Below are 18310 nucleotides of genomic sequence, written 5' to 3' on the forward strand. Positions count from 1 at the left end.
AAGCAGGATCCGTTGCTAAGGTGCAATCGGGTTGCACGCCGCAAATTCAGCCTGCCGTTGCCATTGTCAATTCGACTGCGCCAGCAAAAAGTGAACTCGATCCGATCTATGGAGACTGCTCAAGTCATTGTCGTGCCAGCGCAACCTGTCGACGTGGTGGAACCCGTGATCAATGACAAGCACGCCGAGCATCCGACTGAAGCGGATGTCATCAAGGAGGAGAATAACAGTCACGCAGAACCGAACAATTCCGCGGATAACGTTAAGGTTTCCGAGCCAGAGGTGGTGCCACAGGATCATACGGAAGAGAACCGTCCTGCGGACGTTGCAGCCTCCCCAAGAACCGGCAATGGTGGATATGCCACGCCTGCGGCAGTATCTGAGCGCGCAGCGACTCCGCACACAAGCCGTGCATTCGAGGGAGGGGCCGAAGTGGTGACTCCTGCCGGCACGGTCGAGGCACCGTGCTCAATTGATACCCCGAGAGAAGTTATCGAGAAGGAAGGTATTCCTCCTGTGACTAAGGAAGTTCTCCCAACTGTGGCTATAGCGAGTGATCCTCTACCAGCGAATGCTGCTGTTGGAAATGATCTACCAAAAACTGAGCAGCGCGAAGAGCACAAGGTCGAACCAACGGTTGAACATAAGACCGAGCAATCGGCTGAGCACAAGCACGAAGTAGCCACCCCTGCTGTGTCAGCCCCGGCAGTAGGTGAAGCTGAAGAAGCACCTGTGACAGCAATACTAGTCACCACAGAGCCAACTCCAACCGCAGCACCCGCACCTTCTCCTGGAAAGAAAGCCAAGAAACAGGTGCCTACACACCTTATTGGAATTACGTTTCTCGTGGCTTCTAACCTTCCGATTACGCTTTTTTGTCAGAATGAGTCTTTTGTCAGCGAGGAAGTTTTAATGGAGGTGCAAAAGTTCCTCACACTCCAGGTTTGTCCGCGTAGACATTCTAGTATGCAAACCTTCACTCACTTTCTCGTCTTACGCTTCGTAGATTACCGAGAACAAATGCAGCTCGAATAGTCAAGAAATCAACGAATGTAAGCCGCGCAGCTTCTTGTTCTTCTGTACGTGCAGTGAGCTGACATCGACTGCCTTCTATAGTCGTGGAGAAGCACCTAAACGAAAAGCAGCGGAAGCGCTACGTCGCCCCGCTGGTGGAACGGATCGTGCAGCACTTCGCGCAAGATGCTAGTAACAGGGGTGAAGAGGTGTCGGTGGATGTGCAGTCAAATATTTGCCTCGTCGAGCAAATGTTCCTCGCCATCGGAAGGCGCTCACCCTTGCAGGATATGTACACAGCTGAAGAAGAAGAGATGCTAGACCTGCTTTTCCACAGCAACAGCAGCGACAACCTCCCGGTCGGTATTTAAATGCTAAGCGATGCAAAACAATTATGAAACGAATTTCACTACACCGGAGTACTTAGAAGTATTAAGCACTGACAATCAAGCGCTCCGAAAGACTAACTCGAGGGAATGCAATTCGATCCTGTCATATTCAATAGTATGAGCTCTCCCTATAACTAAGTTTCTGAACTTCAGCTACTGTTGCCTGCCAACGCTGGAAATCGCTTTCCAACACGTCGTTGCGTTCCAATGGTTTGCCAATCATAAGGCTACGCACGGGAAAACACAATCTTATCATGCAGCGGTCACCGATCGAGTGAGTCGCTGAGGTACTTCACAAATCTCACGCGTTACGTGTTGCGTTCGATCTCGCTCCAAAACGCAAAAATTACCGTGAAGTAAGATAATAAATCCAGGGAAGCTTTGCTGCAACGCTCGCATGACCCCGACGTACGCTGGATTAGTTATACAGACAGTCTTGCTCAACAGTAAAACCCGCAAAAGGATCCACGTAGTTTTATCATAGATGTACATCGGTGCACCATTATACGTCTCCAGTGAAAAAAGTTTTTCACAATCTCGGACTCACAGCAACGGTAGTCTATGAAATCAGTCGCAATGACACACTTCATGAGCTGGCCGTCTCGATCAACAAGTGCTTGACCTGGCCTGGCCGGTGTTGCTGTGGTCTCGACCACTTTTGCTCTCAAGCCTTTATCAAATTGTGCCGACCAACGATGGCGTTCTACGCTGCGTCGGGTTTTGGCTTCTGCGAACGATTACGTGAAGGTTCACGGTAAAAAAAATGGTGGCAAGACGGTTTGTAGCATACCAAACACCGATACAGAAGAGGGAAGGCTCCCCCCTCCCGTTTTGTGGTTCTAAAAGACCAGGTCATCGAGGTAATAACAAATTGGTTCATTCAGTTTCTCTCGTCGCCTATCAAAACATCATGCTCACAGCGCGTCGCATTGCCCCGTAGGGATTATTCGGACGACTTTGCCGATCCCTTTAGCTTGGCCGTCGCGGAAGACAAAGCGCATTCCCTTCTTCAAAAATTCCGGCGCATGAATGAACCGGAAGCGCACGAGCGCACGGTCCCCTGTTCGGATGACCTCCTGGTTCGATTCAATCGAGATGATCTCGGCGGTCTGTCGAATCGTTCTGCAGTTAACCATCGGCTGGTAGCCGACGGTGACGGTGGTCTGGTGGTGCAGGATCACGACACGGGCCTCGAACACTCGCGAGACGTAGTCGTCGACCTTGATATCAGGGCTCAGCAAAATCATTCCTTTGCGGAAGGTCGCGCGACTCAGTGTGAACTTCTTGTTCACGGAGCGAACTGCAAGCGCTGCAGTCTGCCCGGGCACGAGCTCTTTCAGAGGCATGTACATCGACTCCATGGAGCGCACGGTAACCTTGTGGAAGTGTCCGTTGTAGTCGGGTCCGATCTGCAAGGCGTCGTTCACCTTGAAGCTTCCAGTTACCAATGTCCCCGCAAGGATAAACCCCACGCCAGGAACCTGGTACGTCTCGTCGATCGGCATTTCAATCACGTCGGCCACAGATACTGCCTTTTGCTTCGAGTCACCGGCAGTCGCTGATGCTGCAACTGCGATGCTTTCCTCCTGGTTGATCGACTTGGTCGTCGCCAGCGTCGAGGCAGACAGCCCCGCTTTGAACAAAGCCGACGGCGACGTCTCGTACAGTATTCGGCGGAGGTTCTCCAGTCCGTCGCCCGTAACGTTGGAGATGGGCAGAATGGGCGTGACGCGGTTGGACGGGATGCCCTTGGCTGCTGTCACGGCCTGCTCCGTCGTCTTCACCAGCATCGCCATCTTCCCGTCTACCAAGAAGAAGAAAAAAGTCGTCACAAGACGTAAATCTACAGAATTTAGCAACTGCTGGTGCAGTTCTGGCACTCACAGCGTCTCAGCGTCTGGCGGACCGTCGCGAGCGTCTCCTTGGCCACGTTCTTGGGCGCGATGTCGATCTTCGTGAGCGCCACCACGATGGGGATCTCCAACTGTCCACAGCCACAACATCAACAAGGCGTCAGTGCACCTCAGCACACACACACACACAGCCTCCTCTCTTCCACTCACTGCCACGGCGATGGCCAGGTGCTCCTTGGTCATCCGCTTGACGCCCATGTTGGCGCCCACGACCACCACGACCACGTCGGGCTGCATGCCCGTGAGCCCGAAGACCGTCGTCTTGAGGTACTTCTCGTGGCCCGCCAGGTCGATGAGCTGGATGCGCTTGTGCGCCATCTTGGCCAGCTCGGCCCACGGGATGAGCTTCCCCGCGCGCCGCGACAGGATCTGCTCGCCGCGCGCGTCGAAGCCCAGGTAGGCCGTGGCCACGCTGCTGGTGCGGCCCGACTCGGCCTCGTGCTTGTGGCGGAAGATGGCCTGGCGCGACGAGCCGCGGCCGTCGTCCAGCTCGCCCTTGATCAGCGTCCCGATGAGGCTCGACTTGCCGCTGTCCACGTTGCCCACGAAGGCCAGGCGCAGCGTGCGCAGCGTCTCGCGGCGCGCAGCCTCGTCCTGGGCGGCCAGCGGCTGGGCCTCGTCCTGGTTCGAGAGCTGCAGCGCCTCCTTCAGGTCGTCGGCCACGTCGTCGGGGCTGAGGCTGAGACTGCTCCTTCGCTCTTGGACTTCCATGGCGAATTGCGGAGTGCGGAATGCTGAGTGCGGAGTCCTGGGACAGCGGGCGGAGGGATGACGAGCGGAGTTCTTCGGCGCTTGTGCGGCTTTTGGAACGGCAGGATCCGCGTCGCCCACCCCGTCTAATCTGATACCGTGAGTGATGGTAGGTGGGTTGAAGTTGCCTTTTTGCGTCTTGTGGGGCGGTTGGCGCACCCTGCAGCGCAGGAAAAAGAGCGTGGCGGCAGGAGCGCCGAGTGCATTTATATACAGCTGGAGCTGGCAACCTTCACTCGCGAGCGAGAGCCTTGAAACCGCGGCCGTGAACTTCACAGTGTGAAGTCGCCAACAGCTCGTCGTGGAGATGGCGAAAACGAGCATAGGCTGATGCGATCGTCACCAATTGTCGACGGCGAGTACAGGCACTTGTGCCTAGAAACACATTGCGTTCGAGTAGAGAATTGCTCAGGTCTTCCCCGCCCCAGCATTAGTTAAACTCCCAAGGGCAGAAGATTTCGGATCTGCTGTGGTCTCCACCAGAGCGCAAGCTCGAGGACCTGCCAGTCAAGCAAGCTCTCGCTGAAGCCCGAGGACGACGGCGCTGGGCTGTCCAAGCTGCAAGGCAAGGGAGAGGCGTGCACGGTACCTCGAAAACCCCGCTTGCCCAGCCCCGCCTCATTCGCTGGTGTGCCCGACAAGAAGCGCAAAAAGCGCTACTACACGAGTGCGACCCAGAAGCGGCACCAGCGCGACCACGAGGCATTCGGGTCGCGCGTGTTCAACCTCACGCTGGACATCAACAACCTCCGGCAGGAAATGATGCGGTTGTTGAGGATTAGGATATGGCATGGCTCTTACTTACAATGGGCTACTGAGGACAGTCGAGGTAGTTATAATAGTTTTCTGGATTTTATTTATTCAGAGTTTTTGGTGCAGGTGCAAATCACTATATAAACGCATATGTCTGAATCACTTATAAGGTGGCAAAATAATATGATATCGGTACGAACCTATTAGTTTTAATACCGATGTGGATAGTCTATTATTATCTATTGTGCCTTTCAGCCCTTTTGGCAAATCGGGCTTCAAATAGTGCCTCCTTCGCACAGAAGGTTAGGTTTCTTAAGCATTTTTATGGTGTGCACAATAGCAATTTATTCATTGTGGTTACAGTTTTATCCAATCAGATCGCACCAACCCAACTCCTACCAAACTCCTACGAAAGTGCTTACGAAGGTACCTCCGACTTGAAAAAGTCCGAATGGCTGAGATTTACCTAGCCATCGAGCGCTTAGCAACTGGAGCAGAGTTTAGAATGACCTACTCGATAGAAATGCGTTGGAGAGGCATCGTGCTAATGTATGTGTACTCTGTTGACAACGCAACTGTAGCTAGTGTTTTAGGAGTATCTGTTCGTAGTTTAAGTCGCTGGTATACAAGGTTTCGCGCTACCGGAAACGTTTTGAAGAACCAGCCACGTGCCAAGACTTCGCGCTGGCCAAGTGAGGTGTGTGTATTCGTGCGCCAATACGTAGCAAACCATCCCTGCTTCTACTTTGAGGAGCTACGGTACAAGCTTCGAGCTATCTACAAGGACACAATTAACGTTTCGGACTCAACTATATGTCGCGCGCTACAATTCGACCTAAATTTGACGAGGAAGGTTCTAACAAAGAGGGCTCGAGAAAGCGTTCCGAGAGAGCGCCGAGAGTACGTTGGGAGGCTTCTGCCCTTTTACAGCGGCCCAGATCAACTAGGTTTTATTGACGAGACGTCAAAAGATGGATGGTAAGGCACTTGGCTTTATTTTTTATTGCGGATTCCTAAATGTCTAACGCACCGCAAACTGCTTTTCTGTTAGATCTGTACTACGTCGATACGGTTGGTCGGAAAGAAACACCCCAGCGCAGGTGTCCGTTCCGTTCAGCCGAGGAAATCGCGTATCTATTCTGGCAGCTATGGACGTGCAGGGCTTTTTTGGGTGGGGCGATGTGGAAGGAACTTTCACGCGTGTGGGGTTTCACAATGTGTTTAAGCAAAAATTCTTCCATTGCTCAACCCATGGCCTCTGCCACGATCGATTGTGATCTTGGACAATGCCAAGATCCACATGTACGAAGAGCTTCAAGAGCTTATTCACGCAACTGGAGCGTTGCTCTTCTTCTTGCCGCAAACTGTAGCTTGGAAGTCCGAGGGCAGCTCGGAGATCGACAACGTTCACCTCCAGAGGCACCGGGACGCCGTGAAGCTTCACACGCACCATGCAATACTCGCTGTCAGCCCGCTGCTGCTATGCACCCGTCGCTCTATCTATAGCAGGTTGCTGGGCGTCAATGTGCTGCATCTGTCGAAATGTGGTGCTGTCGGGCACGGTCAATGGGGCTCCGTCTGGAAGACGAGCTTGCGTGACCACCATGTATGGTTGCGAAGCTTCACCCGGTTCGATCTGTCGCTCGCGGACAAAGGCTGCGATGTGTGGCATTTGTTCTTGAAAGCGCGCAGCAGTAGCACGCCGCAATAACGTTGCCTGCGCTTCTGGTTTGGGTACGTAAACGAAGAGCTCCAGCTCAAACCCAGCTTGGCCGTTGCGCCGCAATCGTGCCTTATGCCACACGTTTTCTAGCTGCGCAAGCAGCGCCGCATTTTCTTGGCACAGCACTTCGAAATGCTTCTGCTTTGCGTTGTTGGTCGGCTTGAGGTAGGTGTCGAAGTTGCTATTCCATTGGCCTGGTAACTTGCTTGAAAAATGCTCCTCCACCTTCGCTCTTAGTACACGGTGGCCATCTGCGACGTCAAACACGAACGATGGAGAGGGGGGGGGGGGGCACTTTGTCACGGCAAGCTTCAAATGGTTGTCCATTCTTAATGCTTAACCGGCAACTTAGTGAGGTGGGCAACGGGATTGCTGAATCCATCACTATGCTGACACAACACTGTTCACGCACGAAGCACTTTAAAGAATACTCGCGCTCTTGCGATCTCGGCGGCCATAATCTCGTCAGTGCCGACCGAAATCCTCGCTCAGACAGGGCTGCCTCTGCCTCTCGATATCTGTTGCCTCATACAGCAGCTCGATCTTCTCAGCACCACAGCGCACCGTGATATTGCTCCTCTCACTTGGGGCTACTCGCACACTGCACCGCAAATACGTAGCCGCCATGAACCTGCTGCATAGCATATATACATACGTTCATCCTTGGCCGCTGAGCTGCGCTTGTGCTCCAACGCCACAAAGCTGTAGTACGCATGAAGTGCTATTAGATAGATGTGCCACACACACAATGCCTACAGTACCTGCGCGGTCTGTCTACCATCACGTTGCAGTACTGCTAATCGCCTTCGTCTTCTTGCCGTCGTGGTACTGCTAACCGTCTTCGCCTTCTTGCCGTCGCAGCTGGCTTGTCTTCTATCTTTGGCAGCTGGCCCCAGCTTCACCATACGCCACACGCACGCACACCGAGATATACCAACAGGAGGAATCGAACCTCCACCCCCCGCGAGCGGGACTCTGCCGATAAGCTACGCTGGTTTGGCGTGTGCGTGCCGTGCAGCGCTTTGGTCGCGAGGTGATGCTAGCTTGACCGACGAGCTTCGTCTTGAGCCGGCGAGTCTGCGAGGGAAGACCACCCGTTGTCCAGTCGATAATATTAGCCAACCAGAGCGCCGACAATTAGGGCCGGTTTTAGCAGAGAGACTGACAAATTAGGTAGATCCTTTGAGATGGGCAACTGCTTGCGTAACTACCTCCCAAGCAGAGGCAAAACGACAGAAAAGCACAGTAGTTGCGTGTTCTTCACGATAAAAACCCAGAGCTTCTCCGTGCTTTAACACGGCTTAGTAAACGGTAGTGTGCGTTTTCACTCGGTTGTCTATGTGTCTATTCTAAATAAAGACGTCTCCATGACAATAGTGGGCGGACCACTATTTGTGCTCCCCACAGACTTTTCATATCCATCGGTTATAAATGCCCTCACCCCTGCATGGACGACATGCCGGCCTTGGTGGCTGCGCGTCCTCCGCTTCGATCTCCCCGCTGGTTAGTATATCTTGGCTTGCCTTTTGTCAGCGCACGGCTCCCTTCTTCGAGCAGCTGACGCGTCAGCCAGTACGCCGATAATCTGTGGTCTTTAATACTGCTGCGCCTTATGCCGGTCCCCTTGATCTCCTTCCCTCTTCTCCGCCCCCTCCCCCCCCTTCCCCAGATATACACACCTCCCCGTCAAGGCGCGTGCCGTAGTCGTCAGACAGCAAGAAGTGGATGATTGAGTACTGCGCGTCATTGGTTCGTCTGCGTCCGTAGCCGAGCTGTGCCCAGCCACGTTTTCAGCCCGGAGACCATTGGCCTCTACATCCTTGTCCGCAGCAAAACAGCGTTAAGAATTATCGTAGTTGTAAAGTCGCGTTGACGCCATGCTCAGAGGAATTGCCAGGGCAGAAGCCAGGCAGGAGGACACGGACACTGTCGAAGTGCTGTACGGCGTCAGTAGGGCTCTCCATACGTGGATTACAGTAGGCGTTTTGAAGGACTGGCAATCGGCTCAACTGTCTTATGATGTGCATCTACAACTAGACCACGCCGGGGGTCTCGGCTCTGGCGAGCCCAGCACAGATAAGTTGTACAGTACCTCACAATCCCACGCGACGTCGGTGTCATCGGCATTGAGATGTCGCTGTTGTCAACCGTCAGATATAGCCAACAGGATTTGCCGGTACCCACCTTCAGCCAGGCAGAACAGTGCTTGTCCGGCAATAAGTCTTGCAGTAAGGCAATTGCAAGGGTCAAGTTGTTGTTTCGCACGGCCATTAGCGTCTCCAACTTTATTAGCACTTCGATCAGAGTCTTCGGTCTCAGGCAAAGGGAGGACCTCAAGCATGTCACGGCAATACCCGCAGTTACTTTTGTGGTCACCAACTTCATTTGCATAATCAACATCCGTGAAGTAGGCCAAGCTCACTGGGATCCGTCACCAACATCATTGACAAGTCCGTAGTTTACTGTTCTCGCTATGTAGCGCAGAACACGCTTCACCACGAAGTAGTGTTCGTAGTTGTAACTGCTCAGAAACTTGCCGAGGTTACTAACAGCATCGGTAATGTCTGGTCTGGAGGCCGAATCCAAATGTTGCAACGCTCGCACTAGTTCACGATGGAGAAGATATGTATCGTTCGGCGGTGGCCTGACCTGCTGTGGTAACGAAGCCTCAGGCGTCGTGCAGCCATTGCACGCAATCCTGTTGAATCTTTGAGGACGTTGCGTACAAGCTGGCGTTGACAATGAGCGACCCTCTTGTCGGCGGGGTCAATCACTATCTCTACACCCAACAAGTACTTGACCGGACCAAGCTCACAGCTCAAAGTCAGCTGCCAGCATCTGCGGTACGCGTCGGCACAAATCCGGTGGGCTTTTCGGACGTACAGGTCGTTATCAGAGTCACGGCGACTGAAACCAATACACTGCAACGCAGTGTACAGCATGCGGTTCTACACGATGGGAGCCTACCGTAGGCCTACACAGAAACCCTCCCGGTTGGCTTTAGAAGCGTGGAGGCTGCTCCACGATAATCAGCTCTCTCAGGGAGCCGTACAGGAAGGCTTCCTTCATGCCATACAGTAGCATTGGCCAGTCGCGTTGGAGGGCAAAGTAGATAGCCGATCTTTCCATTTCGAATCGGATAACTGGGCGTAGGTCTCCGTGTATTCCAATCCAGTCAGCTGCTTAAAGCCGCGGATAACAAGGCGAGCCTTAACGCGTTTGATCTCTCCACTTTCACTCCTCTTGATCACATATATCCCTCTGCACGTAATTGCTTTGGGTCCTCGCCAAGTTGAGCGCGGCACCAACTTCCAGGTCCCGCGGATACGCGTTCTTCCAGCATAGCGCGTCTTCACTGTAGCCACTGGGGTGATACACGCACTTCCTTGTAAATCGTAGGTACAGCCTGATCCTTAAGGACCCACACACTGTTCACCACATGGTCATGTAGGTGCACAGGCGATTTTCTCTGGCGCTTCGACCGCGAACGTGGTGATCCAGGCAGTATGCGTGCCGTCGGAGACGGCACAAAAGTCATCATCAAAACACGCATCACGAATGAGAGCAGCCCGAGCTGCTTCAGACCGCCGCCGCTGTCCCATTGGTGCCATGTCGGTTGCAGCACGTCACTCATAACCACCACTTTGGGTGTAGAATCGACGATCTCAACCGGAGCTCTCGCCTTGGAGCCTTCCGTAGGGTAAGTAGGTGGACCAACCTTTATACGCACCACAGGAACGCTGAATTGTAACTGATCATCGCCTTGAAAAAGACATTGACCTCGAGCGTCTCGATAAAAGCATCATCAACTGCTTCTCTTTACTCCAAAACCAACCTTGTTCTTGACAATCTCCTTGGTGATGCCCCTAACGACACGGTTCATGCGGTTATGGAGCCGTTCCATCACGCTTCGACCATCCGTTCGCTTCTGGACACTCGGCGCGATCTTGTTGTGGCATTTCATTCGCATGCGATACAGGTCATTTTGCAACACAAACGTTAGCTTCAACTCAGGCTTCGTCAACCGAGGTCACGCATTGGTCGTCAGACATGGTGAGTTTGCAGCCACAGTCAAACAGCATATGAGGCTGCGATATCAAGTTCACTTTTTATCCTGAGAGTAGCGCACACCCTCAAGCACACGTCTCTCTACACGTCCGACAAGTTCGTTCACTACTGTCAGCAGCATAGAGCCGGCAACGTCTACCAGCCCGTAAGTTCCAGTTGCAGACTTAATTAGTTCCTTTTGCTCCAACACTACCACATTGTTGGGCAGAGCAGAGGAGGGGGAATACAGTACTGTACGGAACTGGAAACGCTACAACGACGTAATAAGCACGGCCATCTAGCTTGCGGCAGTAATAATCACGGTCGAAATTACTGTGTATTCGCTCTGTTTAAGAGAGAGAGACTCATACAGTCAGACCTCGGCGTCGACATCGATCAGCGTGGTCACATTCCACAAGTCCGGTTCGCCCTGAGGAATGATAGCATCTCGAAGTTTGCCGCGCGCATGCAGCTCTGCTGCGGCGTCAAAATCATCTTGCTCTCAGAGAACAAACGCTCGCACGCGTTGGAGGTGGCGGGGATAAGGTTGAGAAGGGCGCTGTACCGTACATCTTGCTCGCCACGCCGCTGCTTGCGCCCAGCTGCCATAACTTGCTCAGCGTAGCCGGGCTCGCGCGACTTCCTCTTGGAGCGCGTTGCAGCGCCGTTGCGAGTCACCGCTCCTGAGCGGTCGGTGCCGTTGTCCTCGTCGACCTCGAAAGGTGCCAAAACCGCCACCTCCGCGCTCGTCAACTTGGTGCCGTTGATGACCTTCATAATGCCGTTCTCAAAAGCGAGTGAGTGTACGATCCTTGCACTTGGTATGAGATGCTCGCCCATGACGGCATACTCACCGAGAAGAGAGTCGAAGAGGAGCCGCACCTCAGCGATGCTGACCTCTGGCCGCTGAAGCCACTAGGTCACACTCTCAAACCTCTTCATGTGGTCGAGCAGCTCGACCAGCTTGCGGTAGGTGGCGCCCGTCGGCACCAGGTCCTCGACGGCGTCGACCTTGCGGATTTCCGCCCGGATGCGCACGTAGCGGTGCAGCATCTCGAACGTCGAGGACCAGCGCGTGGCGTTACGCTGAGAGCGTGTAACTCGGTGTGCTTGGACAGCTCGGCCGCGTTGTTGGTACGCCGCAGCTGAGACATGAGGTTATTCACCTCGTCTAGCGCTGGCTCGTGGTCAGTTAAAAAATATGTTAACCGCCAAGTTGAAGCGGTGACTGGCACAGCCTATCAGAGGGCAGCCGAGCCGAGTCGCTGTGGCCTGGTTTGAGCTGCAATTGTCGCTAACAAGGAACCGGACCATGTCGAGAGTCTTGTGGTACACTGAAAGTACCGTACGCAGCAGCTCGATGTGGCATCGGCGTCTTGACGGCCCTCGTCCAGCGGCGAAAGAGCAAGGAGGCGTTGGTGCACAACGCCATCGACCTCATGCCGATGTACTGTAGTGCATGGTGTAATGACTCCACCCGTCGAACATGATCCCGAACGCAGTACCCATCCCCTTGTCCAGAGCAGCGCCAATCTTGGCAGCAACCGCCTTCACGCACCGGCGCAAAGTCTTGGAGCTGATGGGCCGCCACTATGACATGGCGCGGTGGACTCATTGTCCACCTCGCTGATCGGCATGTTATGATCGACAACCCACCGTATCCACTGGTAGCGGTGGGTCGTCTCCTCCGACACGAAGCCGTAGTCTTGCAGCGACCGCTTGCCACTGCCGTGCGCAGCAGCGAAGTGCGAGCGGATGTCGTCGTGCTTGCCGGCGAGGTGGCTCATGAGGTTGGTGTAGCCCGTCGCCGGCAGCTGCTTCCTGTCCGCGCCGCACAGCTTGCAGCGGAACATAGAGTCACCGAGGGACTGATAGAAGTAGGCTGACATCTCCTTGTTGCCGACCATGATGGCGAATTGGTGGGAGGGATGGGAAGGAGGCAGAGGGTTGCGTGGTCAAGAGGCTGATGATTGAGAAATGCCAAGTGGTCTCAGGGCCTTGTGGGAGGTTGATTCTCGGTTGGAGGCGGTGAATTGGTGGTTGTAAGGGTCTCAGCTCGGCTTAGCCACCCGTTCTCATTTGACAAATGGTGTAGTACTGCAATTATTGTCTAATATATTATTATACGCAAATCTCTAGACACCGTAATACATAATTGAATGCGTCCAATTCAGTAACTACGGAACGGCAATCATTTTGTTTCACCCCTGGGGGAGATAGCTCACCCGTCACGTTAATTTGAGTCCCCGAATCGAGTAAATCCATTCGGTCTCATCATTAGGGATCGATTAGAGTTGACCCCGGTCTTGCAGAGCATGCGCTCGCCGAATGGCAAGATGGCCGGCATCTCCGTCACCATCCTCATTATCAGCTGGCGATGACGTAGGTGAGTATTCAATCGAGCGTTCTTCGCGCTGTGAGTCTCTCGCACGATGTAGATGTTGTTGAAAGTCACGCCCCACCAGTGCAGCAAGTTTATACCGAATGTAGATTGTAGAATAGCCATTCACGTCACGTTGCTAGCGTTGCAAATTCATTTGAACAGGCTCTGTCTCTACAATGACCAGTCGAGGGCGCTCCGTCTGCGCATTCTGACTGGCTTCCTGCTGGCTACCACCGTCTATTGGCGGAGCACCGCACCTGCCATCGTGCAAATCTCGCTCGTTGACTTCAGCCTAGGACACTCCTTCCACCAGTGGCCACGCTGGTGGCACGCATTGCACCCCGACTTGAGCCTCTTCTCTTCAATCTCCTCACGCCTCTTGCGCACGTTATCATCCGAACGGCGCTTCATCTTTCCACGACCACCCCAGCTAATACACCTGGTACCGTTGCTTGTTATTACCGCCGGGTTGGTAATTGTTGCCCTGTTGCGACCCACTACTACTCGACGAACTCTGCCGCTACACGAGATTAATATTCGTTGGACGCCACGGCAATCATCACGAGTGTCGCGAAGCTGTTGATCTCGCGAAGGCCTCTCTGGAACAATTCGCAGATTGACTGCGTCTTGCACCCGCTGGCCTTTCTCGTAACCCACACACAAACGAGACAAACGCTGCGTGTGCTCATTAGCAATGAAAGGGTGCATCAGACAGAATGATGCTTGTAATTTCACATTCAGCTAAAGAAATATCGATACGCTTAACTTCTCGACGCATTCGTTGCAGGTCGTCCACATAATCGATCACCCCTCCCCTGCCGAAGGCGGCGAGCGTACATGTCCTGACTTAGGTACAGTGCATTACTTCATTGGGTGCCGCCGTAGGCACGCAGCCGCGCGGCGTATACACGCGCAGGGCAAGCGTTTTTGATATCGATCCAAGAGGTCGCCATGCAGCGACAGCACAATATTCTTATGCGCATTGTGCTCCCGGGTCTTGAAGCAGTTCTTGTACTCGTGCACCCGGCACGCGCCCGCTTCATCAATACTTTCTCGCCCTCGCACCAGCTGCAAGAGCCCCTGCCAGTGGAAGATGGTTTGTATCTCAGTCTTTCACCGGCTCCAGCCCTCCATCTTTACATCGAACTTGGTGGAGGTGAGGTGGATCTGTATCGCCTGTCAGTGTCCCATCGTGTCTTGGGCGGGCGTCGTGCCGTGGCTCGGCGGATCCGCCGTCGTAGGCACTGCGTGCATGTGTGTGTGTGTGAGTGGGGGGGGGGGGCTCCAGCGGCACGTTGTCCCGGGTGCTATACGGCACCACGGTGTCTGCGTGCACAGAGGTCGCGATCCCAGAGTCCCTGGGCGCAGAAACAAAGCTGCGAGCGCGGAGCTCCGAGTGCGCGGGGTTAAGGCTGCGAGCTCCGTGACCAGATTTCTTTCTGGTCTGAGAGGAGGAGCTGAGGGAGCGACGGGTTGGTGGGCTTCCTCCAGCCCTTTCACCGAACTGAGCGGGCTGTAGTGCGATCGTACGCGCTACGGAACCAGCAATCACGTGGACCAGCATCTCGTCTGCTTGCGCATGTTTTGATTCTTCTTCACCAGTGCCCTGTGCCCGCGTCGGGCTGATAGCCTGTTGAAAATTGTTGTCGCTGTGGAGTCGCGTTGACACCATACTCAAAGAAATTACCGTGGCAGAATGCCAGACAGGAGGGCACTAACAAAATCGAAGTGCTGTACGACGACAGTAGTGCTCTCCATACGTGGATTACAGTAGGCGTTTTGAAGGACTGGCAAGCGGCTCAACTGTCTTATGATTTGCATCTACTACTAGACCTCGCCGCGTGTCTCGGCTGTGGAGAGCCCAGCTCAGATGAGCTGTACAATACTTCACAAACCGGGACACCTTCGTCTTCCGCCTTAGCGCTCCCGAGAATACTTCACCACTTCGCTCCCCGGGAGGGAGTCATTGAAACGTTCTTCCCGATACCGGAAATCTGGAGGTGATAAGCGTGTTTTCCGATGTCAGGGAGTGTCTAATTAGATCTACGATCTGGAATGTTACGCCTTCCAGGATGGATCCTCTCAATTTTCCAAAATATTAGATCTCATTCATTCCTAAACCGGAGAAGCAACATGGTAAGGCAAGAATTCTGCGATTGCGTGGTAATAATGGCCTGGTGTGTGGATTATGATACAGCGAAGGAGGGAGCGACGAATACTAGCTCGGCGCCGTGCCGCTTGAAGGATGAGACCGTCTGGTGGTGCTGCAAGGAGGACGTCGAGACCTGGAGAATGGTAGTAGGCAGTGCGTCAACAGCAGCGCTGAAGTCGATAGATTGAAGGAGACGACACAAGCCACTGTGTTCGAATTGGCCCACGAAGTCTGTAAGGCAAAAGTGAACCGAGTATGCAGCTAAGCATGCTCCGCTGGTGGCGCCGGCGGATGCCAGTGTTTAGATACGGCCGCCAGAGAAACGCGGCAGGGAGTGGCAATCAAAGCTCTTCAGTGATTTGGTGGCTAACCGTTATGAATCCTCAAACGTTGGAGACAGCGAGTACGTGTCGGAAGGCTATAGAACCCTTTGCGATCGAGGAAAGTATCTGGGCTTAGCAGTTCGTCTGGCGAAGTTTCGGATGCCTAAGAAACCACTGTAGAAGGAGTGCGATTTAAAGACACACAAAAACCCGGAAGGAAACAATCCATGCACAGGAGTTTTGCTCAGATTCCCGTCTTGGTGGTGGTCATGGAAACGATTTCATCATGCTTTTAACACTTTCGCGATGAGAGGGCGCATTTATCGCCCATTAAGGTGTTTTGCAAAACAAGGTACGAATAACCCCCACTAAAAAGGCGCATTTTAGCCCTTCTACCAAACTTCAACAGCAAGTCTACCGTATTTTATGACAAATCAGAAAAGGTGTCTGGCATAATCATCATGTAATCATGTTTAATACAAATGTCAAGATATATTTTCCTACATACAGTGTAACTGGCAAATTGTTGTGCAGGAATTCACGAATTTACGAGTCCTCGTCCCCTCTGCCTCGACAAATGGGACGTCTCCTACCAACAACGCACGCGACCCTCGAAAAGTAGGCGAATATCGTTGGGATAAAACGCGAAGACCAGGTCCGATTCCTTGAATGTGCCGGTGTCGAAGTCTCGGTCAAATAGGTAGAGTCCACACAAAGGAACCACCAGCCACGAGCAACGGCTGGGGTGCGTAATATACACGCTTTTGCGGTTAACCCACTGTAGTCCCTCAGAAAGGAACGGTACCGGGCCGGTCAAGGCCTTTACAGGGGTACGGAGGTGAACCCTCGATGAGAAATCAAATACAGTGGGGACCACGCCACGCACCCAGAAACACGTACACACGTACAAGAAGGACTCTCAACCTCCCGGGAGGACTCTCTACCTCCCAACACTCTCTCGTGGCCTTACGAGGGAGAACTTCCGGTCGGTGTACCTTACGTTCACCGGCAGGCATACCCCGCGTCGGCCGAGCGTATCCACACCCCGCGCCGTCGCTAGCTAGACTTACCGCAGACGGACTTGACCCTGTGTGGATTGGGGGGGAACATTCCGTTCTGATTTAATAGATAGAGGCGGTAAGACCTCGACTATAACTAATTCCTAATGGCTATCCAAATATCTCGTGCTAGCCGAGCTTCGGTTTGATCCTACAACCGGACGAGCTTTCGACTTAAGTCCGGGCTCCTAATAAGAGGCAAAAGGCGTATCCACTATGACTACTTGGAGAGCTCGGCGGGGATTTACGGTCACTAACTTGTTTTCTGTCACTCTGGCGCGGTAAATGCGTGTAGCCAATAGGAGACCTCGGTCACTTTTCTCGTAAAACTTCGATACCGTTAGGTCACGGCGCGGAGCTCTCGCTTCGCAGCCAAAACACAACATCACAAAATCATAGTAGATGACATGTCCCATGAGACATGTGAACCGCAGTATCGTGATTTCGTTAAAGGGCGAATTTTGCGACCTTTTACAGTTGAATGCCTCAGATTGTATAATTAATAAAAGTGGCTCGCGAAAGGGTTAATCCATCAAATCGATAGCAGTGCTCGCCCATCAGCGTTAACCGCCCAACATAAAAATGAAAAGACGATTGATTGCTGTAGTGTCACCTACAATTTAGGACTAAGTTAACAAAGTCACAGCAGCAAAAAGTTCGGAATTCCCCGTGTAATATCCGTTCCCGGTTAGATCATCTCTAGCAGTTGGACCCAAAGGCAGTTTTATCTTAAACGTAGCATTGTTGAGACACGAGCGAAACGTACGACCCTCAGCGGCAGGTCCTATTGCAGGTTTTAACTTCACCAAGACTTACAGCTTGGTTCTCGAGTCTTAAAATCAGACTCCAGTCTCTACGTCAATCATACACTATGCAAAATTCACGGACTTGAATGAATGCGCCAAAGATGAGTATGATTTTTCACTCGCTGAATGTACTTATAAGGCTCGCGTTAGAACTCACCGTTGGGAGAAAATCGCCCAGCATGAGTTTCAACTATAAGTCGGGGGATTTAAAGGCCATGTAAAGTGTTCGGATTGGTCCTCACCGCTGGAGATGTTTTTTAAAGATATTCTATACATCTGTCAAGGGACGGTAATGCTTAGGGATTGCTGCCCCGATAACCCTTATTATCAAGCCTTTGCTACCTCACGGGGGATGTTTTTAGGGTTAACGTTGAGACCAACAATTTGTGTGCATGACTAATGGACGTGGAGTCACTTGAGCAATCTAATCCTGATACATCTACTTCCTGGGATCCATTCTCCAACTTTGTTGGGTGCGTTGCCACGAGCTCACGTATTTCTTACAAAGCGGACTGACGTTCCAAACGCCGTGGCTGGAACATCCAACCCAAAATCCAGTATAGACTTTTTAGCCTAGTTGAGACCTGCGTTCTCAACCTCTAGATTGACTCGTTGACTACATCCCCCTGCTGGTTCGAAGCAAAACAGTTTTCCAGGATTCACTAAAAACTCCTGACTTTGTCGCCCGATCCCCATTCCGAATCGGAAGAACCCGATACACGTCGATGACAGGTCCGGTCAATGTAGATCAAGTCCCTGGTGTTGCGTCTGATGGTCATTTGACTTGGAATACACATCATTTCGTCATCAGTTCCACTGTAAGTTATACATACACTAATCTAGCCCGACAGCAGCGTGTACGTGCGCCAATCTACCACAGCTCTATTAGAGGCGAGCCATATAAATCAACTGTAAACTCGCCATCATCCTACCAGCAAACCCCTCGTTTCCAACAACTTAATCGTGAACATTATGATCATTGATATGATTCCGCAGTTT

At 52.8% G+C, this 18310-nt stretch overlaps 3 protein-coding genes across 3 annotated transcripts; 1 reads left to right on the forward strand and 2 right to left on the reverse strand.

Annotated features, from left to right (window-relative positions):
• Positions 1 to 108: 108 nt before the first annotated feature.
• Positions 109 to 1385, forward strand: IUM83_02734 (uncharacterized protein; the record flags this gene model as incomplete). The annotated part of the gene is made up of 4 exons (XM_067926676.1): positions 109 to 813; positions 883 to 942; positions 1007 to 1052; positions 1117 to 1385. 4 exons carry the CDS (start codon positions 109 to 111, stop codon positions 1383 to 1385), a joined length of 1080 nt encoding a protein of 359 aa, XP_067784126.1.
• A 932-nt stretch (positions 1386 to 2317) lies between these two features.
• On the reverse strand, positions 2318 to 4027 carry IUM83_02735 (GTP-binding protein 1; the record flags this gene model as incomplete). Its single annotated transcript, XM_067926677.1, has 3 exons — positions 2318 to 3207; positions 3288 to 3387; positions 3467 to 4027. 3 exons carry the CDS (start codon positions 4025 to 4027, stop codon positions 2318 to 2320), a joined length of 1551 nt encoding a protein of 516 aa, XP_067784127.1.
• A 7477-nt stretch (positions 4028 to 11504) lies between these two features.
• On the reverse strand, positions 11505 to 12496 carry IUM83_02736 (RWD domain-containing protein 3; the record flags this gene model as incomplete). The annotated part of the gene is made up of 2 exons (XM_067926678.1): positions 11505 to 11734; positions 12148 to 12496. 2 exons carry the CDS (start codon positions 12494 to 12496, stop codon positions 11505 to 11507), a joined length of 579 nt encoding a protein of 192 aa, XP_067784125.1.
• Positions 12497 to 18310: the final 5814 nt, after the last annotated feature.

Source organism: Phytophthora cinnamomi, assembly GCF_018691715.1.
Source record: "Phytophthora cinnamomi strain GKB4 chromosome Unknown Contig92, whole genome shotgun sequence".
Classification (NCBI taxonomy): Eukaryota; Oomycota; class Peronosporomycetes; order Peronosporales; family Peronosporaceae; genus Phytophthora; species Phytophthora cinnamomi.